Raw genomic sequence first — 26,663 nt, 5'->3', positions numbered from 1 at the left:
CTAGCTTTAGGCAATTAACTATTTTTAAAATTAAAAAAATTTAATATTGGTTAAATGGGCAAAGGAATTGCAGACTCTTGTGAGCATCCAATTAATGTGGAGAGGTTTGGGATGTGGAGGGAAGGTGGGTGAGATAAATGTTCTTTTTTCCTGTGTCTGACCAGGAGACAGGAGAGTGCATCATCCTTGATGTCAAACTACATCAGCACTCAAGGACTAAGAGTCTTTGGATGTTGCCTTGGAGACCCTTGTATGGGGAAGACTGTTCTGAGGGTGTTACTCGAGTAGTGTTGATTATCCTGAGAGCTTGTCGGCTTGTACGCTAGAGGTGAAAAGTTCTGTCTGTTGGCCGGTCATGTCTACTTCAATATGTCCACAGACCTATGTGCAAAGCTTGGCCAGGAGTGTTGTTCAACCTGTCCTGCTTCATATCTTTTGATAAGGTACTTGAAGTACTCTGTCGACTTAAGTGAGCTGGTTCTCTGACCTTTTGTGTTCATCTGACTGTGCTCAACCAAGATGGCCTGCCTGATCCTGCAACATGTGCCCCAGGTTGAGCACATATATTCTTGTGATTTTCCCCGCAACTGGGATTCAGTGCAGCAGTCCAGTTGGGGAGCCCCCTAAGCAACTTTGCCTGGGAGGTCCTCAGACCTGGCCCCCACGTATGCCAGTTGGCTCAGAGTCAGCTCCAGCCCAACCCCTGCTCCCTAGGGGCTGGTGCTGCGGCTAAGGCTCTGACTGCAGTGCTAACATCCCATTCGGGATACTAGTTTGAGACCCAGCTGCTTTACTGCTGATTAAGCTCCCTGCTGATGCACTTGGGAAAGCAGTGGAGGATGGCCCAAGTCCTTGGGTCTTGCTCCCTTGTGGGAGACCCAGATGAAGCTCCTGGCTTCAGCTTGCCCCAGCCCTGGCCTTAATGTCATCTGGGGAGTGAGTCAGAGGATGAAAGATCTCTGTATCTGTAGCTTCCTCTCTGTGTAATTCTGCCTTTCAAATAAAATAACTCTTCACAAAAATTTAGAAACTGAAGATTTTGCATTTGTAAAAACATTTCAAAATAATTTCAATTTTAAAAAAATTGTAAAGTAGTAATATGAACGGGTCCCATAGCCCTCCTTGATTAGTTTTGGCTCTCTTGGAACTTTCTATTTGTGCAATCACACAGGACACGCTGATTTTTGTAGCTTATGTCAGTCACGAGTGTGTCGCTGCACTGCCTGAGAAGCTACTTGGGAAGGAGGATGACCTACTTTGGCTCATGTTTTATGGGGTTCATAGTGCAAGGCTGGGGAGCCCCATGAGTCTAGCAAGGGATGACACTAGAGGACAGAGGCAGGCCCAGCAAGAGCCAAGCCAGCCAGCTCATCGTCCACTCTGGAGGTACGCTCTCCTTTGCACATGACTAGAATCCATGCTGGGATGCACCTGCAAGCCCTAGCCTCAGCCAGGACCTTGCAAAGCCCACCTTGACGCACCAAGTGTGAGCTGACTCCCCATCTCGACCCATTCATGTAAGACTCAGGACTGAATCCCTCCTATGTGAGACCTTGGAGAAAAAGCAAGTGTCCAGACCACAGAGATTTAAAAACTATAACGACGTTAGGAAATAGCATACCTTTGCACTCACTTAAGGATGATGGTTGAATTACATGATTAATGTTTCTCTCTGAACTGGTTTTGGTACTAAATATTATGTACTGATTGATAGTCCCATGCCTCATTAAAATGGGGTTCAGGTCCGCAATAATCCTGTCATTTTTAAAAAGATTTATTTCAGAATTAAAAAAAAGATTTATTTATATCAGAAAGTCAGATATACAGAGAGGAGAGACAGAGACAAAGATCTCTGTCTGCTGGCTCTCTCCCCAAATGGCCACAACAGCCAGAGCTGAGCTGATCGAAAGCCAGAAGTTCTTTTTGAGTCTCCCATACGGGTGCAGGGTCCCAAGGTTCTGGGCCATCTTGAACTGCTTTCCCAGGCCATAAGCAGGGAGCTGGATGGGAAGTAGAGCAGCAGGGATATGAACCGGCACTCATACAGGATCCAAGAGCATGCAAGGCAAGGATTTAGCCACTAGGCTATTGTGCTGAGCCCGATCCTATGATTTTCTGCCCAAGACTTCAATCCCCTTGAAACATTCCATCTTGCAAACCACTGTACATTGTGGTACAAGGTAGTTGTAGCTCCCAGAACACCTGTTGGCTAAATGGATGGATTTCCCGTGAACTGCACCTCTTCATTTAGTGGCCAGCTTTAAGGTTAGAGCTGTACAGCGCATCCTCATTTCCCTTGTTCCACTGCAGGGGAAGCCGAGGATGGAGCCGGCGCCCGGAGGGACCACTGGCACCGAGGCGCCTGGAGTCCCTATGAACCGGTAACATCATCTTACCTGATGTCTGGCTGTGTTTAAACGGTGCCTCAGACATCTCAAGGAAACAAAGTTCCTCTGCGACCTGAATACCCTTCCCTGTTTGTTTGTTTCCCTGGTATGTTCTGCCAAAGGCCCCAGTTAAGAAATTCTGAGTTCTAAGTTCTAAACCAGGGTTTGTCAGTTTGTCATAAACAAGTCGCTAGATCCTGGACACTCACTTTTAAACCGGACATTCAGTCTTCCCAGCCTGCAAGGCGTATGGTGAAAAATCAAATGGGAGGAAAAATAAGCAAGCGCTTGAAAAAGATAGTGAGGCACACGAGGTAAGGCTAACCAGTGTTCCCGCCGGCACCTCCTCTCTGGCGGGGGGCCAGCGGCACGGGACTGCGCAGGCGCGCGCCTGCACCGGCCACACCCCCTGCCCCTGGGTCCCGCCCGGCGGCGCGCACGCCCCCGACGTCCTCGCTCCCGGGGCGTCGCCCGCGTGCGTCCGAGTCGCCCAGCCGCCTCTGGCACCGGAAGTGACCCTGGCGGGTTTGCCTTCAAATTCTCTGCGAGCAGAAACGGCGTTAGGGGGCGGTGGGGACGGTTGAGCTGGGCCGAGTGGCTCCCGGGAGCTGAAAGCCGGGGGTCGGGCTGCTCCGATCCCGCCTGCTTGCCCTGCCTGGAACTCGGCGTGTACCTTCCGCTCCGTCGGACCGTGGGCGGCTTCCCGAGGCGCCTGGGCCGCGGCAGGTGCGAGTTCTGTGGAAGGACTCCGGCTCCGCGGGGGCGCAGGTGAGGGTCGCCCCGAGCCGCGGTCCTCGGTCCTGGCCGTTGTCGCTGAGCCTTGCGGCTCGGGTGACACTTCCCGCACCTGGGCAGTGCTGGTCGGGGGCTGCTGTCCTTCCTGCCTCTTCCGCAGGCGGGGGTCGCTGGAGAAGTCGCCGGCTGACTTGCGTGTTTCATCTCCCGACTGTGTCCACTCCCTGCGCTCACCGCCGATAGCCCCCCTCAGTTAAGTAGGTGTGAAGGTGTTGCGGATGACAGTTTTGGGTTAAACCTAGAGCCCGGGGAAGATTTACTGGCCCTTTGTTGTTCAAGTGGTGAGTGGTCCGTTTTAGAACTTGTACGCCTTGAAACATCTGTTTGCTGTGATACCTGTTTGCTGCGGGTCCTGGAGAGCCTTGCACGATCTCAAGCCCATATTTAATCCAAAATGGTGTCCTCCTGTGACAGCCACGGGCCACTTTGATATCAGTTACCGACTAACGATGCAGTGATGCACCCTTCTCTCTTGAAAGCGCTAATTTTTGTCTTCTTTGAAGTCAGAGTTGAGTCACTACTTAAAACATTTCAGGTAGGTGTTTGCACGGTCACGATGGTAGTCACCTTAGAGGGCAGTAAAAAAGATTCTGAACAGGGACTGCATACCTCGGTGTGTGGCTGTGTTGTATTCCACTCCTTCGTGCGCTTTTTAAAAAATCATCAGTGAACTCTTATGTCAAGAAATGGGAGCAGAACTCTTTGTGTTGTGTTAGCGTTAACAAGTTGTGGGTTCTGTTGTGTTTTGAAAAGAAGGCCCTGTTGATCCACTTTTGCTATAATCCTAGATGGAAAAGCTACGTAATCTGCTTGTTGGCATTGGTTCTCTTTTACAGAGCATTCACATGATACATAGTCTACAGGGGATCCTGCATCTTATTCTGAAACTTGAATTCCAAGTTAGGACCAGTGTGAGGATTAGACAATCTTGCAGAATCCACTTTATTAACACTGTTGAATTTTTGTTTCTGACAAGTGCTTTAGGGTTGGTTGGTTTGTTTTTAAGCTACTTGACTGTCTAAAAAAGATAACATATCAAAGAATATGGTTCCTGGTGATAACACTAAAAGTAAATGTTGTTTGTGGTATTTATTGTTAGGGCTTTGAGTGCTGCCCTTAAAAAAAAAAAAAGATTTATTTTGTTTTTATTAGAAAGGAAGATATAGAGAGAAGGAAAGACAGAAAGATCTCCCATCTGCTGAAGTGACCACAATGGCCAGAAATGAGCAGATCCAGAGCCAGGAGCTTCTTCCAGGTCTCCCATGTGGGTGCAGGGTCTCAAGGCTTTGGGCAGACATCCTCTGCTGTGTTCGCTGGCCACAGGCAGGGAGCTGGCAGGATTAGAGCCAGTGCCCATATGGGATCCCAGCACATGCAAAGCAAGGGTTTAGCCACTAGGGTCCTGAGTAGTGGCTTTTTAATTACATTTTAATTATGCTTATTGATTTGTTCAGGTAAACTGAAAGAAGGTTTAAAATCAGATATTTGGGAGAGTATTTTTTCTTTCTGAGCACATTTTTTTTAATATATAAAATAGTGACAGTTTTCTTACACCTGAGTGTTTATGACGTGGTGATTATAAAGGGGAGAGAACCGTCTGCTGTGCTCTGGGGGGTCGTGGTCACTCAGTTGAGCACTTGATTATGATCGTTAGTGACTGGCCAGGTTTGCATGTGATTGCTGCTGTAGCCTGGAGATGAATGTTGTGAAAATTGTTTACCAGTGTATTGCCCTGTGCAAAGTCACACACAGTTTATTCACTGAAATTCCTTCAGGAAATGCATCATTGGGCTTCACGATCTGCTTTTTGTTGTAGAAAATCAGTTTTGCAGATGAATACTGTTTAAATATCTACACACTTCCAACACTGATGCTAATTAATAAGTCCTCGCAAGGATGAAAAATCTCGTCTAGAATAAAGCTAGACCCCATCCACAAACTAAAATTTCCAGGTCTGATTCTGGATTCCTTTTTTTCATGCAGTTACTTGCAACATGATGGGTGCTCCTAAATGTTTCCTGAGTGAATGACCTATGTATGTTATAGTAGAAACGGCAAGGTTAGCAGATTTCTGACCAAATTATGGGTAGCCTTCCTATATATGGAGTAAGGAGGGACCTTAGTGTGTTACTTAGGGAGAAAATAGGAATCCTGGAATTGAAATACTTGGATCCATTGCCGGCTCTTTTACAGTCACTTTCATTTGTTGCTTGTTCCCATTGGTCACTTGCTTAGAGGACACAAACTTAGAAGAGAAAAACCATCCTCAAGTCTCTCCATGGAGGTGCTGTACTGAGACTGCTAGAAAGTTGAATTTTTAGTATTTAATTTTAAAAAGTTACTGACTTAAAACTTTATATTGCAACTTGATCTGCTTAAATAAACTAATGTAGTTGTTAAGTCATAAATACTCAAGCTCTGTAAGAAGGGTGGTTCTGTAAGAAAGATGTAGAGGAGAAGCTGGCTATGAGGTAGAACAGGCAGTCTAGTTATTTTTTTTTAAGATTTATTTATTTTTTATTGGAAAGTCAGATATACAGAGAGGAGGAGAGACAGAGAGGAAGAGCTTCCGTCCAATGATTCACTCCCCAAGTGAGCGCAATGGCTAAGGCTATGCTGATCCAAAGCCAGGTGCTAGGAACTTCTTCCGGACATTCCACACGGGTGCAGGGTCCCAAAGCTTTGAGCCATCCTCAACTGCTTTCCCAGGCCACAAGCAGGGAGCTGGATGGGAAGTGGAGCAGCCGGGATTAGAACTAGCACCCATATGGGATCCTGGCGCATTCAAGGCAAGGACTTTTAGCCGCTAGGGCACTGTACCAGGCCCCGATCTAGTTATTTTTTCCTCCAATATGTATAAGCAAAGTTCTGAGTTGAAGGCATTTTCGTTTTTGTAAATGTTCTGTTAACCAACTATGCCAATTCTGTAAATATTTCAACAAAGTTGACACTGGTGCAATAAATTAGGTTCTTTATTATTAAAAATAAAAATATAGGGGCTTGCAGTGTGGCCTAGTGGTTTGGAGAGCTGCTACAGATAATGCTGGGATCCCATGACAGCACCAGTTCATGTCCCAGCTTTCTGCTTATGATCTGGGAAAAGCAACAGAAGACAGTCTGAGTGTGTGGGCCTCTGCTACCCAGATGAGAGTTGGAGAAAGCTCCTGGCTCTTGACTTAGCCTGGCCCAGCCGCAGCTGTGGTGGCCATCTGGGGAGTGAACCAGTGGATGGAAGAGCTCTCTTGAACTGTGACTTCAAATACATAATTTAAAAAGAAAAAAAATGATGAGCATCTAGATTGTCCAATAACAGGGCAGTAGAACAATATAGTATCATTTGCACGATAAGCTGGCCTATAAATAGGACATTGAGCAAATATGATATCCTTTTAAACATTGTACAATGTACAAAGAAATGACTTTCATGGACTGTTCAGTTATTTTTGGTGGAAAGGAGCAAATAAAAGGCTTTGTTACGTTTTTGACAGTGTGTTTATTGGTGTCACGTGACATGGCTGGTTTGACATTGTCATTCTTGGTGTTTGAGTACCATGCCTTCTCATGTGCTGTCTGATGTCATCTAATAGATTCGTGAGTGTTGGGGTTTAATCCTCTGGGTAGTTTTTCATTGCATCATTTCAGATATGCTAAGTTGATGTCTCTTTCGAAATCTAACAATTTTATGACATCTTTGTTTGTTCACTAATTTGCGAATAATCTATGCATGTATGATATACATATCAATTATTTAAACAAAAGCCAGGAACATTTTGTACTTTGTACTTTGTACTACTTTGTAGTAGAAGTGTTGATATTTGGAAACCAACCAGTCATGTAAATCTGCTCCACTATTGAAATTGTTATCAATTCCCAGTTGCTTTGGTTGAGGCACTGTTGGCCCTACTCCTGTAGTTGAGCTTTGCCGAGTAACTGCAGTGCATTGTAATTCATTCCAGCAATGACACATTTATTATCTAGCAATTTTACAAGATTTTCATTATTAAGTCTTTAATCATACTACCTTGTTGTCAGTTTCAGAAGGAACTTGGTTTATATTTACCCCTGTGGCTCCCTGTAGCTTGGAATCTAGTATTTTCAAGCTGTACTGTCAAGTCATAAGCAGTGAATTTTGTGATTGGGTATTCACAAAAATGTGACTATGGAATCTCTGCCACTGCAGGCATTTGTAGCACTACCACACACCTCAGCGCACAGCATAGCCACATGCAGTAACACATTGGGGTTGGTCAGCAGCTGTGTGGCTTGCAACGTGTTGCTGTGCTGTTTACATCTTCCCAGAGTCCCAATTGTAGGACAGCTATTTTCAAACATTGATAATCTGAAATACAGCAGTCCCCAGAAATAAAATGAGAACCTATTTGCAGAAAATGCTTTGACAAATGCTTCTTTCTTTCTCTCTCTTTCTTTCAGTTTGTTTTGTTTATCTGAAAGGCAAAGTTATAGAGAGGCAGACTAGATCTTCATGTGTAGGCTCACTGCCCAAGTGGCTGCAGTGACGTGGGCTGGCCCAGGACACAGTCCATCCGGGTCTCCCACATGGGTGGCAGAGGCGAAGCACGTGGGCCGCTTGCTTTGACCACTTGCCCAGGTGCGTTAGTAAGAGCACTGTCATTAAGGTGACCAGCGCCCACAGGAGATGGCAGCCTCGCAGAAGTGTTCTCAGAGGCTCTTGAGTACTTTCTTCAAAAGAAGAGAAGGGAGGAAGGACCCAAGGAAACCTGAGAGAGAAGGAGCCCTCCTGCCTCGGCCATAGGAACAGGCTCCTGGGAAGGAAAGACCGGAGGACATCTACGAGAGTTCCTGCTGTAGCGGCAGGAGGGGGCTCCAAGGAAGGAAAAGTCCCAAAAGAACAGAATTTTTAAAACATTAATGTTTTTCAAGTGGTATATTTGTTGCTCAATTTAAGATTTTATGAATTTCCTGTGTATAGATATATGGGTCATTACGAGTTAATCTTGAACCAATGGGTAAGGTTTATAGTTCATCCTTGCTATAAAGTTGGTCAACTGACTTCTTAAAGTTGTATTTTGTTTATTTGAAAGAGTGACACAGAGCAAGGGAGAAGCAGAGAGGCATCTTCCATCTGCTGATCCATTCCTCAGATGATTACAATGGCGGGGCTGGGCTGGGCTGTAGCCAGGAACCCGGAACTCTGTCTGAGTCTTCCACGTGAAGTGTTTGCACCATCTTCCACCGTCTTCCCGGGCACATTGGCAGGGTGCTGGATTGGAAACTGAGCAGCCAGACTCCAACCAGAGCTCTGTTATGGAATTCTGACTTTCACCTGTTGGCTTCCCCAACGCCCCCCCACAGGCATTTGTTCAAGTATTTCTACAAATGATAGTAGGTAAACTCAGTTCTTTCAGTGTAATTTTAGCAATGATAGGACATATTCTTAAACACTGGAGAATATTATAAATATGTAGTGCTGACATTGAAGAAGGATGTTTTGGCCTTAAAGAGTGTTATAGAAATAGCACAAATTGGGCCTGGTGCGATAGCTTAGTGGCTAAAGCCCTCACCTTACATGTGCTGGCACCAGTTCTAATCCCATATGGGCACCAGTTCTAATCCTGGCCCCGCTTACCATTGAGCTCCCTGCTTGTGGCCTGGGAAAACAGTCGAGAATGGCCCAAAGTTCTGGAACTCTGCACCCACATGGGAAACCTGGATTAGGTTCATGGCTTTGGATCGGCTCAGCTCCGGCCATTTTGGCTACTTGGGGACTGAACCAGCAGATGGAAGATCTTTCTGTTTCTCTGTAATTCTGACTTTCCAATAAAAAATAAGTCTTAAGAAAAAAAAAGTAGAAGGTCTGGAATAATTCCTGTGAGGTTGGGTACACTGAACCATGTACCCAAGGCATGCTCCTGTGGCCGAGGCAGGAGAGCGCCTTCTCTCAGGTTCCCTTGGGGCCTTCCTCCCTTCAAGCCCCCTTCTGTCCTCTTTCTCCTTTCCTAATTAAATCGTGCTTTGCAAACAAACAAGCATAAATAAATAAATAAATAAATGTTCTCTTCTTTTGAAGAAAGTACTCAAGAGCCTCTGAGAACACTTCCTGCGAGGCTGCCATCTCCTGTGGGCGCTGGTCACCTTAATGACAGTGCTCTTACTAACGCACCTGGGCAAGCGGTCAAAGCAAGCGGCCCACGTGCTTCGCCCCTGCCACCCATGTGGGAGACCCGGATGGACTGTGTCCTGGGCCAGCCCACGTCACTGCAGCCACTTGGGCAGTGAGCCTACACATGAAGATCTAGTCTGCCTCTCTATAACTTTGCCTTGAAAAAATAAAAGAGGGACGCCTACCTGTATATAAGTAACAACGAATTAGATTTTTGTTAAGTGGGAGAAAGAAGAAAAATATGGAAGCGATCCGTTGAGGAAGAGAGGGGTAAGAAAAAAGGCTTGATATTCAAGCTCAGCCAGATGAGCCCGGTACTTCCAGCAGCCAGCTGCAGTTGTGTTCGGCTGACATTAGGCAGAGTGTTGCCATGGAGGCATGGGCAGAAGCCACCACAGGATCAGGCGGAAATCCTGGCTTGCTGGGATGAGCAGGGGATCGTGAATGTGATGGTGCTGAGGGTCAGGAACTGGACAAAGGCAAGAACACTTGGTAATTAGGACAGAAACATGGCAGTGTTGCTTCATTTAAAGATTTGTCGAGATCTGTTGTGTTCTATGCGCACAGACATAGTTGTAGGTGCTGAGGACACATCAGGAAGTGACAGACATGGTTCCTGATCATGAAGCTTTTATGAGCATGGCATGTTGTCAGTCATCATGACTCAAGAGAGTCACTGGATTGCAGTGTTTAAGGGAATGTACTGGAAGCACTGTGGTGTGAGCTGGGCCTTGATGCTTGGGCATTTTGGGATCAGACAGCAGAGGATCCATTCTGAAGGAGTGGAAATACAAGAGCTAACTTGGAGAGGTGGGAAGTGAAGTACGTGTGGTTGTGAGTATCTTGCTGGAGCCCTGGGAGGTATGCTTTTGAAAGCTTTGTGGAACTTGTTTTTAAGAGACACACAATATGAACATGCTGCTTCTTCTTTTTATTTTTTTAGCCTACAGTTGAGCATGAGTCTTCTTATGATTAGTGAGAATGTAAAATTGGCTCGTGAATATGCGTTGCTGGGAAACTATGACTCTGCCATGGTCTATTATCAGGGAGTTCTTGACCAAATGAACAAGTATCTGTACTCAGTCAAAGATGCTTACCTCCAGCAGAAATGGCAACAGGTAAGACGCTGGCCTGCTTTTTATTTTTTGATTGTGTTGTGTTGTGTTGTGTTATGTTGTTATGTTATGTTATGTTATGTTATGTTATGTTATGTTATGTTATGTTATGTTATGTTATGTTATGTTATCTTTTTCTGGAAAAAGCATAGCTACAGAGAGAATGAGAGATCTTCTGCCCACTAATTTGCTATCCCAATTGCCGTGATAGCTAGGGCTGAGCTGATCAGAATCCAGCAGCTTCTTCAAGTCTCCCATGTGAGTCTAGGGGTCCAAACACTTGGGCCATCCTCTGCTGCTTTGCCAGGCTCTTCAGCAGGGAGCTGGATTGGAAGTAGAATAGACGGAATATGAACCAGCACCCAAATGAGATATACACTGTGAGTGTAGGCTTACTTCACTATGAACAATTCCTTAATTGTCTTAAAAACTGATTTTTTGGGCTCGGTATGGTAGCCTAGTAGCTAAAGTCCTTGCCTTGCATACACTGGGATCCTATATGAGTGCCGGTTCATATCCTAGATGCTGCACTTCCAATCCAGCTCTCTGCGTGTGGCCTGGGAAAGCAGTCGAGGACGGCCCAAAGCCTTGGGAGCCTGCACCCATGTGCGAGACCTGGAAGAAGCTCTTGGCTCCTAGTCTCAGATCAGTTCAGCTTCCAGCTTTTATGGCCATTTGGGCAGTGGACTAGTGCATGGAAGGTCTTTCCCACAGTCTTCCCTCTCTGTCAATCTGCCTTTCCCACAAAAAGAATAAATCTTAAAAAAACAAAACTTTTAGCACTCCCAACTCTGCCATAGTTTTAGTTTCTGTAGTCAGAATTTGCTTACTTTTATATTATGTATCAATTAACATATTGTTATTTTTTCATTTATTATATTAGGGCTAAAAATAAATCATATACCATAATTACAGTGTTGTCTTCATTATAAACATCCATGCTTATATATGATTTTCACCAGTGAGATTTATGTATGTTTCCATTTCTATACCTGTTTCAATTTCTGAATCAAAATACACATATTTTGACATGTCTTACCTTGTATGTATTTAGTCTGTGACTATCAATGATGTAATAATTTTTGAAATCATTCGTTAGGAATTCAGGAAGTTTTGATTAGAATTATGCACACATTAAAAAACAACACATGAGAATTAAACTTCTTAGGGTGTCTTCCTTATCAATTATTTAAAATTTTTTAAAATGCCAAGTTTATTTGTGTGGTGATTTTCTTCTTTCTTTAAATCAAGACTTCTAATTTGGAAGCACACAGTGATTCCAAAGACCATAGTCTTAGAACAGTTAAACGCACCCCTACTTGTATCACCCGCACAGGAGACCTGAAAGAAGTTTCTGGCTTTGGATCAGCTCAGCTCCGACCGTTGTGGCCACTTGGGGAGTGAACCACAGGGTACAAGATCTTTCTGTCTCTCTTTCTCTCTGTAAATCTTTCCAATAAAATAAATACATCTTTAAGAAGAAAACTGTATATTTTTTTAGTTGGACCATTAATGCTTCCAATTCTATTGAAATGCTTTCTTTATGTTATTCTGTATTCGTCCTTTAAAAGAGAAAAAATTGCCCTGTGTCTTTAACATGACCTCTTTCTCTAACGCTGCCACAGCATATTTTTAGGATTTATTTCTTTTTATTGCAAAGTCAGATATACGGAGAGGAGGTCAGACAGAGAGGAAGAACTTCCTCCAGGTCTCCCATGCGGGTACAGGGTCCCAAGGCTTTGGGCTGTCCTCAACTGCTTTCCCAGGCCACAAGCAGAGAGCTGGATGGAAAGCATGGCTGCGGGTATTAGAACCGGCGCCCAAATGGGATCCCGGAGTGTTCAAGATGAGGACTTTTAGCCACTAGGCCACTGCACCGGGCCCAGGAACCATATCTTTTACAGTATCAGAAGAATACATTCATCTCATAAGAAGTGTTAGTGTGATAGTTTTGTCACTAAAAGACTTTTTTAGATGTTTTCTTGTTAGACTAGTTATATATACTTTAAAAGGCCTAAAATTTTGTGGGAAAAAAAATTAGGCTTTTTTTTAAGGATTTTTTCATTTATTTGAAAAAGTTTCAGAGAGAAAGCACGAGCTTCCATCCACTGGCCGTAATGGTCAGCCAAAGCCAGAGGATCAGCTGAGTCTCCCCTGTGGGTAGCAAGGGTCCAAACACCTGGGCCATTTTTTGCTGCTTTTTCCAGGCCTCTGTCAGGGAGCTGCATCGGAAGTGGAGAAAATGGAACAAAAAACCAGTGCCTGTGTGGGATGTGTACAGGCCTGGGCTAGTCTCCTCATCACAGAGTTGACCCCTCACTTAACTTTTTACACTTGTTCTTGACCAGAAGGCCAGGAAGCAATCTCATTTAACTTTTCTTTTTAAGATTTATTTATTTATTTTTTTTTATTGCAAAGTCAGATACCCAGAGAGGAGGAGAGAGAGAGAGGAAAATCTTCCATCCGATGATTCACTCCCCAAGTGAGCGCAATGGCTGATGCTGTGCCAATCCGAAGCTAGGATCCAGAAACTTCTTCCAGGTCTCCCACGCAGGTGCAGGGTCCCAAAGCTTTGGGCCATCCTCAACTGCTTTCCCAGGCCACAAGCAGGGAGCTGGATGGGAAGCAGGGCTGCCAGATTTAGAACTGGCAGCCACATAGGGTACTGGTACATTCAAGACAAGGACTTTAGCTGCTAAGCTGTCGCCCTGGCCCTTTCCCAGTTTTTCTATTGTGGTAAAATATATAACATGAAATATGAGTGTACACTTTAGTAGTGCTGAGTACATTTGTGTTTGTACAATCATTTTATAAATAAATATATTTTTATTTGTTAGGGAGGATAAATTTGGTTGTGTGCTCCCAGAAATATGCAAATGCCAGGGCTGAGTCAGCCTGATACCAGCAGCCTAGAGTTTCATCTGGGTCTGTTCCATAGGTGGCAGTCACCCAGTTCCTTGAGCCATCGTCTGCCTCCTTGGGTTCGCAGGAGCAGAAGGTTGAGCCGGGAGCAACATTTGTTAAATTCAGGTGTTGTGATGTGGGACTTCAGTGTTATAACCAGCATCTCACTGCTAGGCTAAGCATCTGCCTTAGATGCATGTGTATCTCTGCCTCCGTTTTCAAATTGAGCCATGACGCTTTCGGGGAAATGGCTTGGTGTGGGTCTGTCCTCTGGTGAAGACACTGGTTAGGACACCCAGGCCCACAGTGTGGCTTCTCAGGAGACTTGCAGAGGCTTGAGGACTGAAGTAGCTGATGTGAATATGTGCTCTCTTTTCTCCTCTCTTTGTATCTCTGTTTCTGAAGTAAATAAAAGTAATTAAAAGAAAAAAAAAAAGTCTTGGTTGGGGCCAGTGTTGTGGTGTATCAGGCTAAGGCCACTTGCTATGACAGCAGCATTGCGTGTGGCCCAGTTTGTGTCCTGATTGCTTTGCTTCCCCCCAGCTCCCTGCTCGAGTGGCTGAGACAGCAGCAGGACATGGTCCAGTCCTTGGACCCCTCACCCACCCAGAGACCTAGAAGAATCTCCTGGCTTCCGCCTGGCACAGTCCTAGCTGTTGTGGCCATTTGGGGACTAAGCCAACAGATGGAAAATCTCTGTCCCTCTCTAATTCCAGCTTTCATATGAATGTTGTTGTTTTTTTTAATATTGCTTGTGTATAAATTGAGGCCTTTGCTCCTGAAGGTTGTGATTCATTACTGTGCTGTGATATTATTAGTGAATTCTAAACAGCATTTTAAAAACTACTGAAGTAGCACGGAAACCAGTTAAGTACAACCTCTGAAAATTTTGTATTTGTCAAATTTTAAAGTTATAGCTACTTTTTAATTGTGTTAGCTATTTGAATGAGGATCACAAGTCACATGTTTTAATTATGCAAGGTATTAAATTCATTTTATCAGAATGATTTTGCAACTGAAGAAAAGAAAAAAACCACTGTGAAAATTTGACAGAATATGCTGGTGTGGTTTATTCAACACCTAGTATCAAATTCAGGGCTTTTGACATCTCTAATGAATGCCATAGTCAAATCTGAGTAGTGATTTAGTGATTTGTAAGTTGTAGAAATTTAAAGCGCTTACTCTCCTTTGAATCCAGGTGTGGCAGGAAATCAATGTGGAGGCAAAGCATGTGAAGGAGATCATGAAAACCCTAGAGAGTTTTAAACTGGACAGCACGCCCTTGAAAGCAGCACAGCATGAGCTTCCAGCTTCCGAGGGAGAAGTCTGGTCCTTACCCGTACCTGTCGAACGAAGGTGAGTGGGCCTTTAGGAAACCAGTGCATTCAGAAGTCAGCAGTGGTTACATCTAGATGGAGACTATGCAACTGAGAACCAGGAAGGGGAAGGGGGGAAGGGTTTTTTGTTTGTTTGTTTGTTTATGAATATCTGTTTATGACCCTGGAGTTTCTTCTTTTTTTTTTTTAAGATTTTTTTAAAAATTCTTTTTTGGAAAGGCAGATATACAGAGAGGAAGAGAGACAGAGAAAAGATCTTCCGTCTAATGATTCACTCCCCAAGTGAGCGCATTGGCCGGTGCTGTGTGGATCAGAAGTTAGGAGCCAGGAAATTCCTCCACGGGTGCAGGGTCCCAAGGTTTTGAGCTGTCCTTGACTGCTTTTCCAGGCCACAAGCAAGGAGCTGGATGGGAAGCAGGGCTGTGGGGATTAGAACTGGCACCCATATGGGATCCTGGCGCGTTCAAGGCGAGGACTTTAACCACTACACCACTCCACCAGGCCCGAACCTGGAGTTTTATATCAAGTGATTCTGTGACCTATTTGGAAGGGAGCTGTGCTCACCACTATATCACCAACACAGCTCTGTGACCTATATGGATAAATAAACTTATGGAAATAATTTAAAAATATTCTTTTATGAATTATGTGGAAGTAGGCAAGACATTCCCTTTTTGAAGGAGAATGGGGCTGAGAACTGAAGTATTGGGCTTTGTTCCTGTGTTTGCTTCTCTATGTAGCCTTTTAGAAATATTGTAACTTTTCTGGGCTTTAGATTTTTCTTATAAGGTGGTTGGACCAACTGGTTTTCAAACAAGGTGTTCTGGAATACTACCTTTAAACCGTTCAGCTGCTAAAATTGAAATATGTTTTTTTCAATTCGTAGAAATAAAGGATAAGGTATTCTAAATTTTCAGATTTTTCAGATACCTGTCCCTTGCTTCTTCCTACTGAGAACCTGCAAATGAGCAATTAGTGAAAATTATATTTGCTAAAATTCTGTAAAATGATGCTTATTTTTTTAACAAGTAGCAGTTAGATTCCTGTTAACATTTTCACATAATAGATTTCTTAGTACTGTGGCTGCACATGACTTATGGGTCTTGAAATGCAGGCTGTGAATGCAGGTTTTCTCTCTCTCTCTCTCTTTAATATTGATTGATTATTCATTAGGCAGATTTACAGAGAGAAGGAGAGACAGAAAGATCTTTCATCTGCTGGTTCACCCCCCAGTGGCCACAATGGCTGGAGCTGAACCAGTCAGAAGCCAGGAGCTTCTACTGAGTCTCCCACGTGGGTGCAGGGTCCCGATGCTTTGGGCCGTCCTTGACTGCTTTCCCAGGCCACAAGCAGGGAGCTGAACAGGAAGTGGAGCATCCGGGACACGAACCCCGTGTCTGTATGCGATCCCAGAGCATGCAGGGCGAGGATTTAGCCGCTCAGTCGTTGTGTCAAGCCCATGAGTGCAGCAGTCTTTTGCTTTCTAATGAGAAAGTGATGTTGTTCAGAGGTTTTCCAGTTTAACATTCTGTCACTGTAACTGTTAACTTTGGATTTTATTTTGTAATAATAGGAGCTGAATACTTAGCACCCAAAGTGTTATGAGCACTATTTTAGGCTACATGTGTTCATTTATTTCTCACAATGAGCCTTTTATTTAAGCCATGTTTATCCTTATGAATAAGATGAGAGAGCTGAGTGTAGGTGACTTTTCTTCAGTATCACTAAGTTAGTAACTCTATAACTGGAATTTGAACTCAGATACTTTATATTTTATAATAACAATGTCAGTTGGCACTCTGATGTAATGGTCCTTCTCAAATATTATAGATATTCAGAACAGTCTCTTGGGACACTAATAAAAAATGAGCTTTGGGGCTGGCATTGGGCCTGACAGTAGAGATGACACTTTGGGTGCCTACAACCTGTATCAGAGTGGCTCCACTTCTGTTTCCAGGTTCCTACAACCTGGAGGCAGTGGGCTGGCTTTAGGTAGTTGGACTCCTGTGACCCCCGTGGCCCTAAGGGATACCCAGATTGAGTTCCTGGCTCCTGGCCTCAGCCTGACTCTGTTGTGGTTGTTGCAGGCATTGGGGGGAGTGAATCGGCAGACAGCAGATCTCTGTGTCTGTCTTTTGTTCTCTGCCTTTCAAAAATAGGTACATCAGGGCATTGGGCATCACTGCCTGGGTCTGGTATAGTAGGTGGAGCCCAGGGATCCACCGATGCTCATCGTGATGCAGGCGGCACTGTCCCAGAGTGTTTCTGACACTTTAGATGAGCAGATGAGAATGGGTTGCTTCATAGCCCATGTAAATTTTCTTAAGCTCCAGATAGAATTATGTTTTGTTTTCTGTCTTTATTCACTAAAGCAAGGATTGTAGGCTAACTAATGAAAGCTAGAAAAATGCATAGAACTAGTAGGGAAATTGGTTTATTTTCTTTTGGTGTTTTATACATTGCTTAGCTTTTGTGGTTATAGTTGTACTGTATCCATTATAGACACCCCCTTGGTTTTTTTTCACTACTAGCACAATAGCCTAGTGGTTGAAGTCCTCACTTTGCATCCACCGGGATCCCATATGAGTACCAGTTCTTATCCAGGCTGCTCCACTTTCCATCTAGCTCTCTGCCTGTGGCCTGGGAAAGCAGTAGAGGATGGTCTAGGGCCTTGAGACCCTGCACCCTTGTGGGAGACCCGGAAGACACTCCTGGCTCCTGAAATTGGCTCAGCTTGGCTTAGTTCTGCTCAGTTCAGCTCAGCTCAGTTCCAGACATTATAGACACTTAGGGAGTGAACTAGCAGACAGAAGATATTTCTCTCTGTATAAATAGCCAATAAATTCCAATAAATAGCCAAATTAATATATCCTAAAAAAAGGAAGTGTGCCTTAAATAGCAGAATGATGGGCTGAGGACTGCTTCTGAAGGGCTATACTGTTGTAATAATATGGGGAAATCAGTTGAGGGGAGGAAATTTAGAGAGAGTAAAGGAAATCCCAGAGCTCATGGAATTGTATCATGAAATTAAAAATAAACCTAATGGGAAAAAAGATACAAAAATTAGTAGTAGGTGCACCCATGCTTTAAATTTTTTAAAAAATTTTATTTCAGAGTTAGACAAGACAGAGCTGATGTCTGCTGAGCACTCCTCAGATGCCCACAAGGCCCTGAGCTGGGGACAGAGCTGCATACCACAAACACATCCACTTTTCCCCAGAGGTGACAGAAAACCTGTCCTCAGGGCCATCAGCATTGTCTCCTGGGGTGTGCTCTGCCAGGGAGCTGGTGTGGGGATCCACAGCCAACATCAAACCCAGGCACCCCAAAGAGGGAAACTGGTATCCTAGTCCTCATTTTAAGCACTAGGGCCAGACACTCAACCATGAACATTCCAGTACATAGCAAATAAGCAATGCATCCTTACGTAGGCAAGCTGTGGCAAGCTGCCTTAAATACACTGTTTTAATTCTCAAAGTAATCATGGAAGGTAGCTGCAAAAATGTATTTAAGCCTCAGCTTCTGATGAAGAAAACTTAAGCTGAGAAAATCATTTGATATTCTTAATATTAATGATTTGAAAGCAATATAAAACTTTTCCCTCTGTGGTTTTTTAAAGCATTGTTGGCTCTTCTGAGTGGAATGTGACCTCTGTAGTAGTTTTTTTTTTTTAAAAAAAGATTTATTTATTTATTTGAAAGGGCATATTAAATTTATAAGGAGGAGAAACAAAGATCTTTCATTCACTGGTTCACTCCCCAATGGCCACCACAGCCAGAGCTGAGCTGAGCTGAAGCCAGGAATCAGGAACTTTTTCAGGGTCTCCCACATGGGTACAGAGTCCCAAGGACTTAAGCCATCCTCTGTTACTTTTCCCAGGCCATAACAGAGAGCTGGATAGGAAGTGGAGCAGTCAGGGCGTGAACCAGCTCGCATGTGGCATTCTGGTGCTTGCAGGTAGAAGATAAACCCATGCAGCCACAGCCCCTCCCTTTGCTTATTATAAGTAAAATGGTAGTGCATATTTGCAAATAAAACTTTTTCCAGATTTAACATTACCTTTGGAAAGATCTTTCATTCTATAATTTGCTCCCCAGCTAAATAGAGAGCTAAGAGTTTCATCTACCTCTTCAGTGTAAGTGATGAAAATTCAAAGACCTGAACCATCTTCTGCTGAATAGAAGTGGCGCATCTTGGACTGGCCTCACTGCTTGTCTGGGCACTGGCATCGTAGGCAGTGATTTAATTTGCAATGCCGTGATGTCCAGCTATCTTCTTCTTTCTCTTTTCTATGATTTTTTAAAATAATAAATTGTTTATTTTTGATGATGTTTACATAGTTGAGGACAATGTATGCTCATGTGGACCACTGATTAAGGTTGGAAAGGTTGAAGAATGGGGGAAAGTGGATGGAACAATTACTTCAAATTTTTTTTGTTTATTATTTTTTTGCTTCTTGTATCTTGGGGAAGAGGGAAGAGAAGGGGAGAGGGCTGCTGCCTGCAGGGTAGCCACATCAAGACCCAGAGACTGGAAATCACTACTTGATGTCATCCTAGGATCCTATAAGATGTATGCTTTTCAAATAAATAAATAAATGTATCTTTAAAAAAGAGTGACACACAAATCTTCCATCCATTAATTCATTTCCAAAATGTCTATAACAGCTAGAAGCTAAGCCAGGCCGAAGTCAGGAGCCATGTTTTGTGTCTGAGTCTCCCACATGAGTAGCATGGACTTGAGGACTTGGGCCATCGTCCTCCACTTTCCCAGCAGCGTTCCCAGAAGGCTGAATTGGGAACTGCGGTGTGTGGTGCTGGCATCATGTACCACCATGTTGACCCCATTTCTTGATTTCTTTGATCTCTTTTCCTATCCCAGATTTTGAATACTCTTAATTACTGTCAAGTTCTCATCTTTGACTTTAATTTTTGCATATCTCTGCTGCTTATAATATATTTAACTTACTTCTCTAACTGCCTGTCTTTCAAAACTATTACTTCTCTGTTTGTCCTCATTTGTAGTTCAGCTGTGTTGGTGATTCTCAGTGTTAATCACCTAAGTGATAGTCCCTTTAAAGAACAGGTTCAGGGGCCGGCATTGTGGGTGGTGTATCAGGGTAAGCTACCAGCTGTGACACTGGCATTGTGTATGAACACCAGTTCATATCGCGGCTGCTATCTGCTAATGCACCTGGGAAAGGAGCAACAGGGAGCCCAAGTGTTTGGACCTCTGACACCCAGGTGGGAGGCCTGCATGTAGCTCCTGGCTCCTGGCTTCCGCCTGACCCTTGCAGCCATTTGGGGCAAGAACAAGCAGATGGAACACTCTGTTTCCTCTCCCCTCCCACCTTTAAAATAAATAATTTTTTAATAAGATTTCAACTGATTATTTCTCTTTTCACAATTGTGACTGCAGGGAGGTCCAGAAATTAAGTTAGAAGTAGTTTAGTGTGACTAGCTATGAATTTTTAAAAGCATCTTTTAAATTGTTGGCTGGTCAGAGGGAACATTTAGGCTGTGATTAAGATGCCTGTGCTCCACCTCAGAGTACCTGGGTTTGATTGGCAGCTCTAGCTCCGCCTCCAGTTTCCTGCTGATGGGATCCTGAGAGCAGCAGTGATAGCATCGGTAACTGGATTCCTGCCTCCCATGTGGGAGAGCTAGGTTGAGTTCTTGCTCCCAACTTCAGCTGGGGAGTGAACCAGCAGATAGCTGAGTCCACTGAAGCAGTTTTAGGAGGATCAGTGCTTTAAATTTAGTTACTTGTAAGAGGGAGAGACAAGAAGAGATCTTTTATCCAATGGTACAAAAGAGAGCCACCATCCATACATCCTAGATTGGAAAATGCATAGACTTTATTCATTAAAACTAGAATTACAATAATTTCTAAATAAAACAGTATCAAATTGATCACATGCCAGTGGATAAGTGTGAATTTAGTGTCAATTATGATTATTCCCTTTTCAGTTTCTACCAAGCCTTCATTTTTCATTTATCTTTGATAGATAGTAACAATTTCGTTTCTAAGCAGTGGTAATCATTATTTTCCTCTTACTGTTTCTGTAATATAATTGTCAGGTATTCTTGTCATTAAATCCCCAGAGCAGATATATCAGATTCAAATTTTAGATTCTCAGTCTCAATTTCCTGCAGTCTGTTCAGTTACTGCCTTGACATCTTTTGTTCAGAGGCTAATGTAAACACCACGTGTGTTTAGTCGTATTTAGACCAGCATCTGGAGTAGCTTATGACTTTAATATCTTGTGTTTGCATAGACCGTCACCAGGACCTAGGAAACGCCAGTCTCCTCAGTACAGCGAGCCCAAACCACATGGTAACCGGCCAAGCACAGCTGTCAGAATCCACCGTCCACCTGCACAGAATCTGCACAGTGACAAAGGGAAAGCTGTGCGTAGTCGTGAAAAGAAAGAACAGAATAAAGCAAGAGAGGAAAAGGTGAAATAAATGTTACTGGTTTTCATAAATGAGGTCTTTATAAACCACGATAAGAAGACTGCGCATGTTTTGATCAGTTTGCAAGTGTTGTCACAAAACCTTCGCCACACTACTCTTAGGGTGGGATTTTTCCCACTTATAATTCAACAGATATTTTTGGCTATTGTTTGTAACTCTGTATTGTTATGTCATTTCAGATTGGCAGATAAGTCACAGGAATGGGATCAGGAATTTGCATATATTCTTTGCCTAGTTGTAGTGATTTTTTTTAAAAGTTTTATTTGTTTTTATTGGAAAGGCAGATATATAGGGAAAAGGAGAGACAGAGAGGAAGATCTTCTGTCCACTGATTCACTCCCCAAGAGGCCTCAAGGTTGGAGCTGAGCTGATCCAAAACCAGAAGGCAGGAACCTCTTCCAGTCTCCCATGCAGGAGCAGGATCCCAAGGCCTTGGTCCGTCCTCTGCTGCTTTCCCAGGCCACAAGCAGGGAGCTGGATGGGAAGCAGGGCCACTGGGATATAAACCGACACCCTTATGGGATCCCAGTGCATGCAAGGCGGGTAGCCCCTAGGCTACCACGCCAGCATCCCTAGTGGTTTTTAATCCCTCATACTCTCCCCTTTCATTTCAATTTTGTGTATATTTCATTACACTTTAAAAAATACCATTCTTTCTCTAAATTGAGGGTTAGTTGTACATGAAATTCTCCTTTACCCATCAGAATTTCACTGTTTACATCCTAACTATTGGGACATTCTTTTATGTAAACACAAAGTTCTCCAAGGTAGAAATTTCAAGTTGATGTAGAATTGTTAACTAATCCTCAGATTAATCAAGTGTTGTCACTTGTCCCTGTCATTTGCAGGTCTCCCTATTATCACCTGGACCTTATAGAAGGACAGATTACATTTATTTGTCATATGCCACTAGGCTAGTTTATTTTTTTTAATTAATTTTTTTTAATTGATTACATTGCATTATGTGACACAGTTTTACAGGCACTGGGATTCCCCTCTCCCCTCCCCAAAACCCACTCCCCCTCTATGGTGGATTCTTCCATCTTGTTGCATTACCACAGGTCAAATTCAGTTGAGATTATTTCCTTGCAAGCATCTACAAAGCATAGAGTCCAGCATCTTATTGTCCAGATAAGTTCAACAGTTTCATGGGGAAACCATCTCTGGTCTGAAGGTAGAGCCAACAGAGTATCATCCCAATCAATTAAAAGCCCCGACATTACATCAGTAACAATTTATAACGGAATGCAATTAGTTGACATGGTATTGTGTAACCAGCATGTTAAAAGAGAGAGAGAGAGAAAAAAAAAGAGTGCAAGTTCTGAACCACATCCTATGACTTCTACGTTGACATTACAATTATTAGTTTATATACAGCTGGGTTCTATACACCTTAAAATGGCTATAGATTACTATTCAGCTGTCTCATGTCTATTTTAATTTTAGTATTTAGCAGTTCATAGCGTTGAAGCATGCTTTTGCAGAACCTGGCTGTTTTTTGGGTAGTCTAACGCTATAACTATAACTCTAACAAGACATATGTCAACAATTTAGGTGAATAGTGTTAGGAGGGGTGTGCAGAGAAATCCTCAATACCCTAGTGAGGAGCAACCAATCTTCGTGTCCCACCCAGTGAGTTATAAGTGCATCCCCACTGCCCGTTTCCTGTTTCTAAGCTTTCCTTGCTGTTCTCCATCTATTCTAGGGGTTTTTGTTTGTTTGTTTATTTGTTAGTTTGTTAGTTTGTTTTAAGGGATTTCTGGAGTGATCCTGATGGTCCACTAGGCTAGTTTAAATGTGAACATTTCCTCAGCATTTGTCTTTTCTGGTCTGCTATTTTTTAAAATTTTCGTTTTAATATTGTTTACATGTATTCTCTTAGCCCCGCTGATTTTTTAAAAAAAGATTTATTTAGGGCCCGGCGCAGTGGCGCAAGTGGTTAAAGGTCCTCGCCTTGCACGCCCGGGATCCCATATGGGCACCGGTTCTAATTCCGGCAGCCCCGCTTCCCTTCCAGCTCCCTGCCTGTGGCCTGGGAAAGCAGTCGAGGACGGCCCAAAGCTTTGGGACCCTGCACCCGCGCGGGAGACCCGGAAGAGGCTCCTGGCTTCGGATCGGCATAGTATCGACCGTTACGGCTCACTTGGGGAGTGAATCATGTGACGGAAGATCTTCCTCTCTGTCTCTCCTCTCTGTATATCCGCCTTTCCAATGAAAAAATAATAAAAATAAATCTTTAAAAAAAAGATTTATTTATTTTTATTGCTAACTTAGATATATGGAGAGGAGGAGAGATAGAGAGGAAGATCTTCCATCCGATGATTCACTCTCCAAGTGACTACAACAGCTGGTGCTGCACCGATCCAGAGCCAGGAGCTCTTCCAGGTCTCCCACACTGGTGCAGGGTCCCAAGGCTTTGGGCTGTCCTCTACTACTTTCTCAGGCCACAAATAGGAAGCTGGATGGGAAGCATGGCTGTGGGGATTAGAACCGGCACCCATATGGGATCCTGGCGCATTCAAGGCGAGGACGTTAGCCACTAGGCCACAGCACTGGGACCTGTCCCTTTGATTTTTAAGAAGTCTGCTTTCATTAGAATTGTTTTTCTCTATGAGTGAGGCATTGGTTTTCCATAGCTGCCTTTGTCTTTGATCTTCAGAAGCCTAATAATAATGTTTTGGCATCTCCTTTTTGGTTCTGAAGCTTTCTGCTTTCATTTATCTCAAGAATATTCATCATCATGCATTGAAGCATTTAAAGCCTCAAAACTGTCAGAAAACTCTACAATCTCTGTCTTCTTGGTCTTGACATTAAAATTTTTTTAATATTAATTTTTATTTATTTTTATTTGAAAGTTTGATTTACAGAGAAAAGGAGAGACAGACTCCCCAAATGACTGCAAGGGCCAGAGCTGAGCCTATTCATAGCCAGGAGTGAGGAGTTTCTTCCAGGTCTCCCATATGGGTACGGGGGTCCAGGAACTTGAGACATGCCCTGTTGCTTTCCCTACTAGATTGTAAGCAGGGAGCTGGAAGGGAAGTGGAGCAACTGTGACACAGACCAGCACCCATATGGAATGTCGTGGCTGTCAGCAAATGATAAGCCTGCTCTACCACAGCACCACCCCTTTGGCATCTTCTAAGTCTTTTTTTCATTTAGTTTGGGGTCTTAGTTTGGAGTTTGTGCTTTCCTATTGAAACCTAGATGTTTTCACACTTTGAGACTCTGATGTTCTATTTAGCAAACTTATAGCACTTTGACAGGGAGAGTAGCAGCATTGTTGTTGGCAGGTGGAGGGAGAAATCTAGGTTTTTTTTTTTTTTAAAGATTTATTTATTTTATTACAAAGTCAGATATACAGAGAGGAGGAGAGACAGAGAGGAAGATCTTCTGTCCCATGATTCACTCCCCAAGTGAGCGCAACAGCCGATGCTATGCCAATCCGAAGCCAGGATCCAGGAACTTCTTCCAGGTCTCCCACGCAGGTGCAGGGTCCCAAAGCTTTGGGCTGTCCTCGACTGCTTTCCCAGGCCACAAGCAGGGAGCTGGATGGGAAGTAGAGCTGCCGGGATTGGAACCGGCGTCCGTATGGGATCCTGGCGTTTTCAAAATGAGGACTTTAGGCGCTAGGCCACGGTGCCAGGCCTTGGGTGCTTTTTTCTTTGCCCATATTGGTATTTCCACGTTGTCGCTTCTTCTACCCAAGCCTCCATATGTGAAAGAAAAAGAACACCGTGGGAATGTGCACCATGGCTGAGTTCCCTAGTGGCTCTGCTGCCTTCTCTACACCTTTTGGAATCTTTTCCTCTTTCTTTTATGCTTAACGGCCAGGCATTTAGTTCTGTTTCTATGGAAGGAATAGTGAAAAGTCCACCTACTCCATTTTCCTGCAAGTGAAAGCCTAGCTAGCGTTTTTAATTTTCTCTTTTGAGGAAATGAATTTTATGTTTATGATTAAGCACAGTGACTTATCCCCCTGTTCGTTAGCCCATCTGAACCTTTATTTTGAAGCAGAGAAAGGAGCCAGCAGGGGTTGGTGCTGTTCTTCATTTGCAGAGAATGGACAGCGCCCTGCTGTGTGCTGGCAGCAATGAGGAACAGAAAGAAGGCTGCCTCTGATGGTCAGCGATGTACAGTATAAGCCAAGGAGGACACGGCAAAAGGCACTTGGAGTTCTCTTTCTTCTTCTCCCTTAGAACACAGTGTTAAGCCATTTTGCTGTGAAAGGTCAAAGGAAGGTGTGGAATTTCAAATATTGATTGCTATAATAGGATTTTATTGAATTAGCTCAATGAGTATAATGTACTTTTAGGACACATGTATGTGGAAAAAAAGAATAGCTAAAAAGAATCTAAACTTCTACATACACACACTTCCACCCGTTTTTATTTATCTGAAAGACAGAGTTAGAGAGAGAGAGAAGGTCTTCCATTCGCTAGTTCACTCTCCATTTGGTCACAGTGGTCAAAGCTGAGCTGATCCAAAGCCAGGAGCCTTATCTGAGTCTCCTACTTGGGTGCAGGGGCCCAAGGCTTTAGGCCATCCTCTGTTGCTTTCCCAGACCACAAGCAGGAAGCTGAACTGGAAGTAGAGCACCTGGGATACTGAGTAAAGTTCATGGGATACTGGTGATACAGCACGAGAATTAGTTGTGGCACCACCTTGCCAGCCAAACCTCTGTTTGGGTTTTTTTTAAGGCAGAGTTGCAGAGAGTAGGGTAGAGACAGAAATCCTCTGCTGGCCCACTCCCCAGATGACTGCAAGTGTGGCGCTGGGATGGCCTGAAGTCAGGAACTGCTTCCAGGTCATTCATATGAGTGTAGAGTCTGTCCTCCACTGCTTTCCCAGGCACACTGGCAGGAAGTTGAGTGAGAAGTGGAGCAGCCAGAAATCAAACTGGCACCCACATGGGGTACCATCATTGGCTGTTATGCCGTAATGCCATCCAATTACCATACCTGTCATTGCAGAAACTGACAAATAACCAGATTCACAACAGTTGGCCATTACTGAAAGGAAATAGTAGTCTTTCCCTGAGCCCCCCCTACTTCCTTAGATTGTAGTATTTGTTTGTTTGTTTATTTATTTATTTATTTTTATTGGAAAGGGAAATTTACAGAGAGAAGGAGAGACAGGGAGGAAGATCTTACATCCACTGGCTCACTCCCAAGTGGCTGCAACAGCTGGAACTGAGCCCTGAGCCGATCAGAAGCCAGGAGATTCCTCTGGTTTTCCTATGCAGGTGCAGGGTCCCAAGGCTTCGGGCCACCATGGACTGCTTTCCCAGGCCATAAGAGAGGGAACTGGAAGGGAAGTAGAACAGCTGGGATACAAACTGGCGCCCATATGGAATCCTGGCAGATTCAAGGGGAGGACTTCAGCCACTAGGCTACCACGCGGGTCTGATAATAGTCTTAATTTAGGAACTGTGAATTATTTCTAGCAGGTAACTTGCTTATATAGTGCTCAGCGGTTTGAGGCTATATTTCTCTCAAAAAATTGAACTT

The 26,663-nt window shown here is 43.8% G+C and overlaps 1 protein-coding gene across 3 annotated transcripts in view; it reads left to right on the top strand.

The window, feature by feature from the left end:
• Positions 1 to 2,852: 2,852 nt before the first annotated feature.
• The window catches only part of KATNA1 (katanin catalytic subunit A1), a 36,488-nt gene continuing 12,677 nt past the window's right edge, over positions 2,853 to 26,663 (top strand). Inside the window, exons 1-4 of one of the 3 annotated variants that reach the window (XM_040965311.1) lie at positions 2,853 to 3,155; positions 10,268 to 10,442; positions 14,542 to 14,699; positions 20,958 to 21,138. In XM_040965311.1, the coding sequence (XP_040821245.1) occupies positions 10,281 to 10,442; positions 14,542 to 14,699; positions 20,958 to 21,138 (501 nt within the window). In that variant the 5' untranslated portion in view covers positions 2,853 to 3,155; positions 10,268 to 10,280. Of the gene's footprint in view, positions 3,156 to 3,181; positions 3,718 to 10,267; positions 10,443 to 14,541; positions 14,700 to 20,957; positions 21,139 to 26,663 lie in introns of those variants that run through there. The other 2 variants (XM_040965310.1, XM_040965312.1) reach the window with 2 other exon arrangements.

This window comes from Ochotona curzoniae, unplaced genomic scaffold (assembly GCF_017591425.1).
Source record: "Ochotona curzoniae isolate NIBS_2020 unplaced genomic scaffold, NIBS_Ocur_1.0 scaffold_3890, whole genome shotgun sequence".
Lineage (NCBI taxonomy): Eukaryota > Metazoa > Chordata > Mammalia > Lagomorpha > Ochotonidae > Ochotona > Ochotona curzoniae.
Note: the sequence above shows the minus strand (reverse complement) of the source record. Positions and strands in the feature narration are given on the sequence as shown.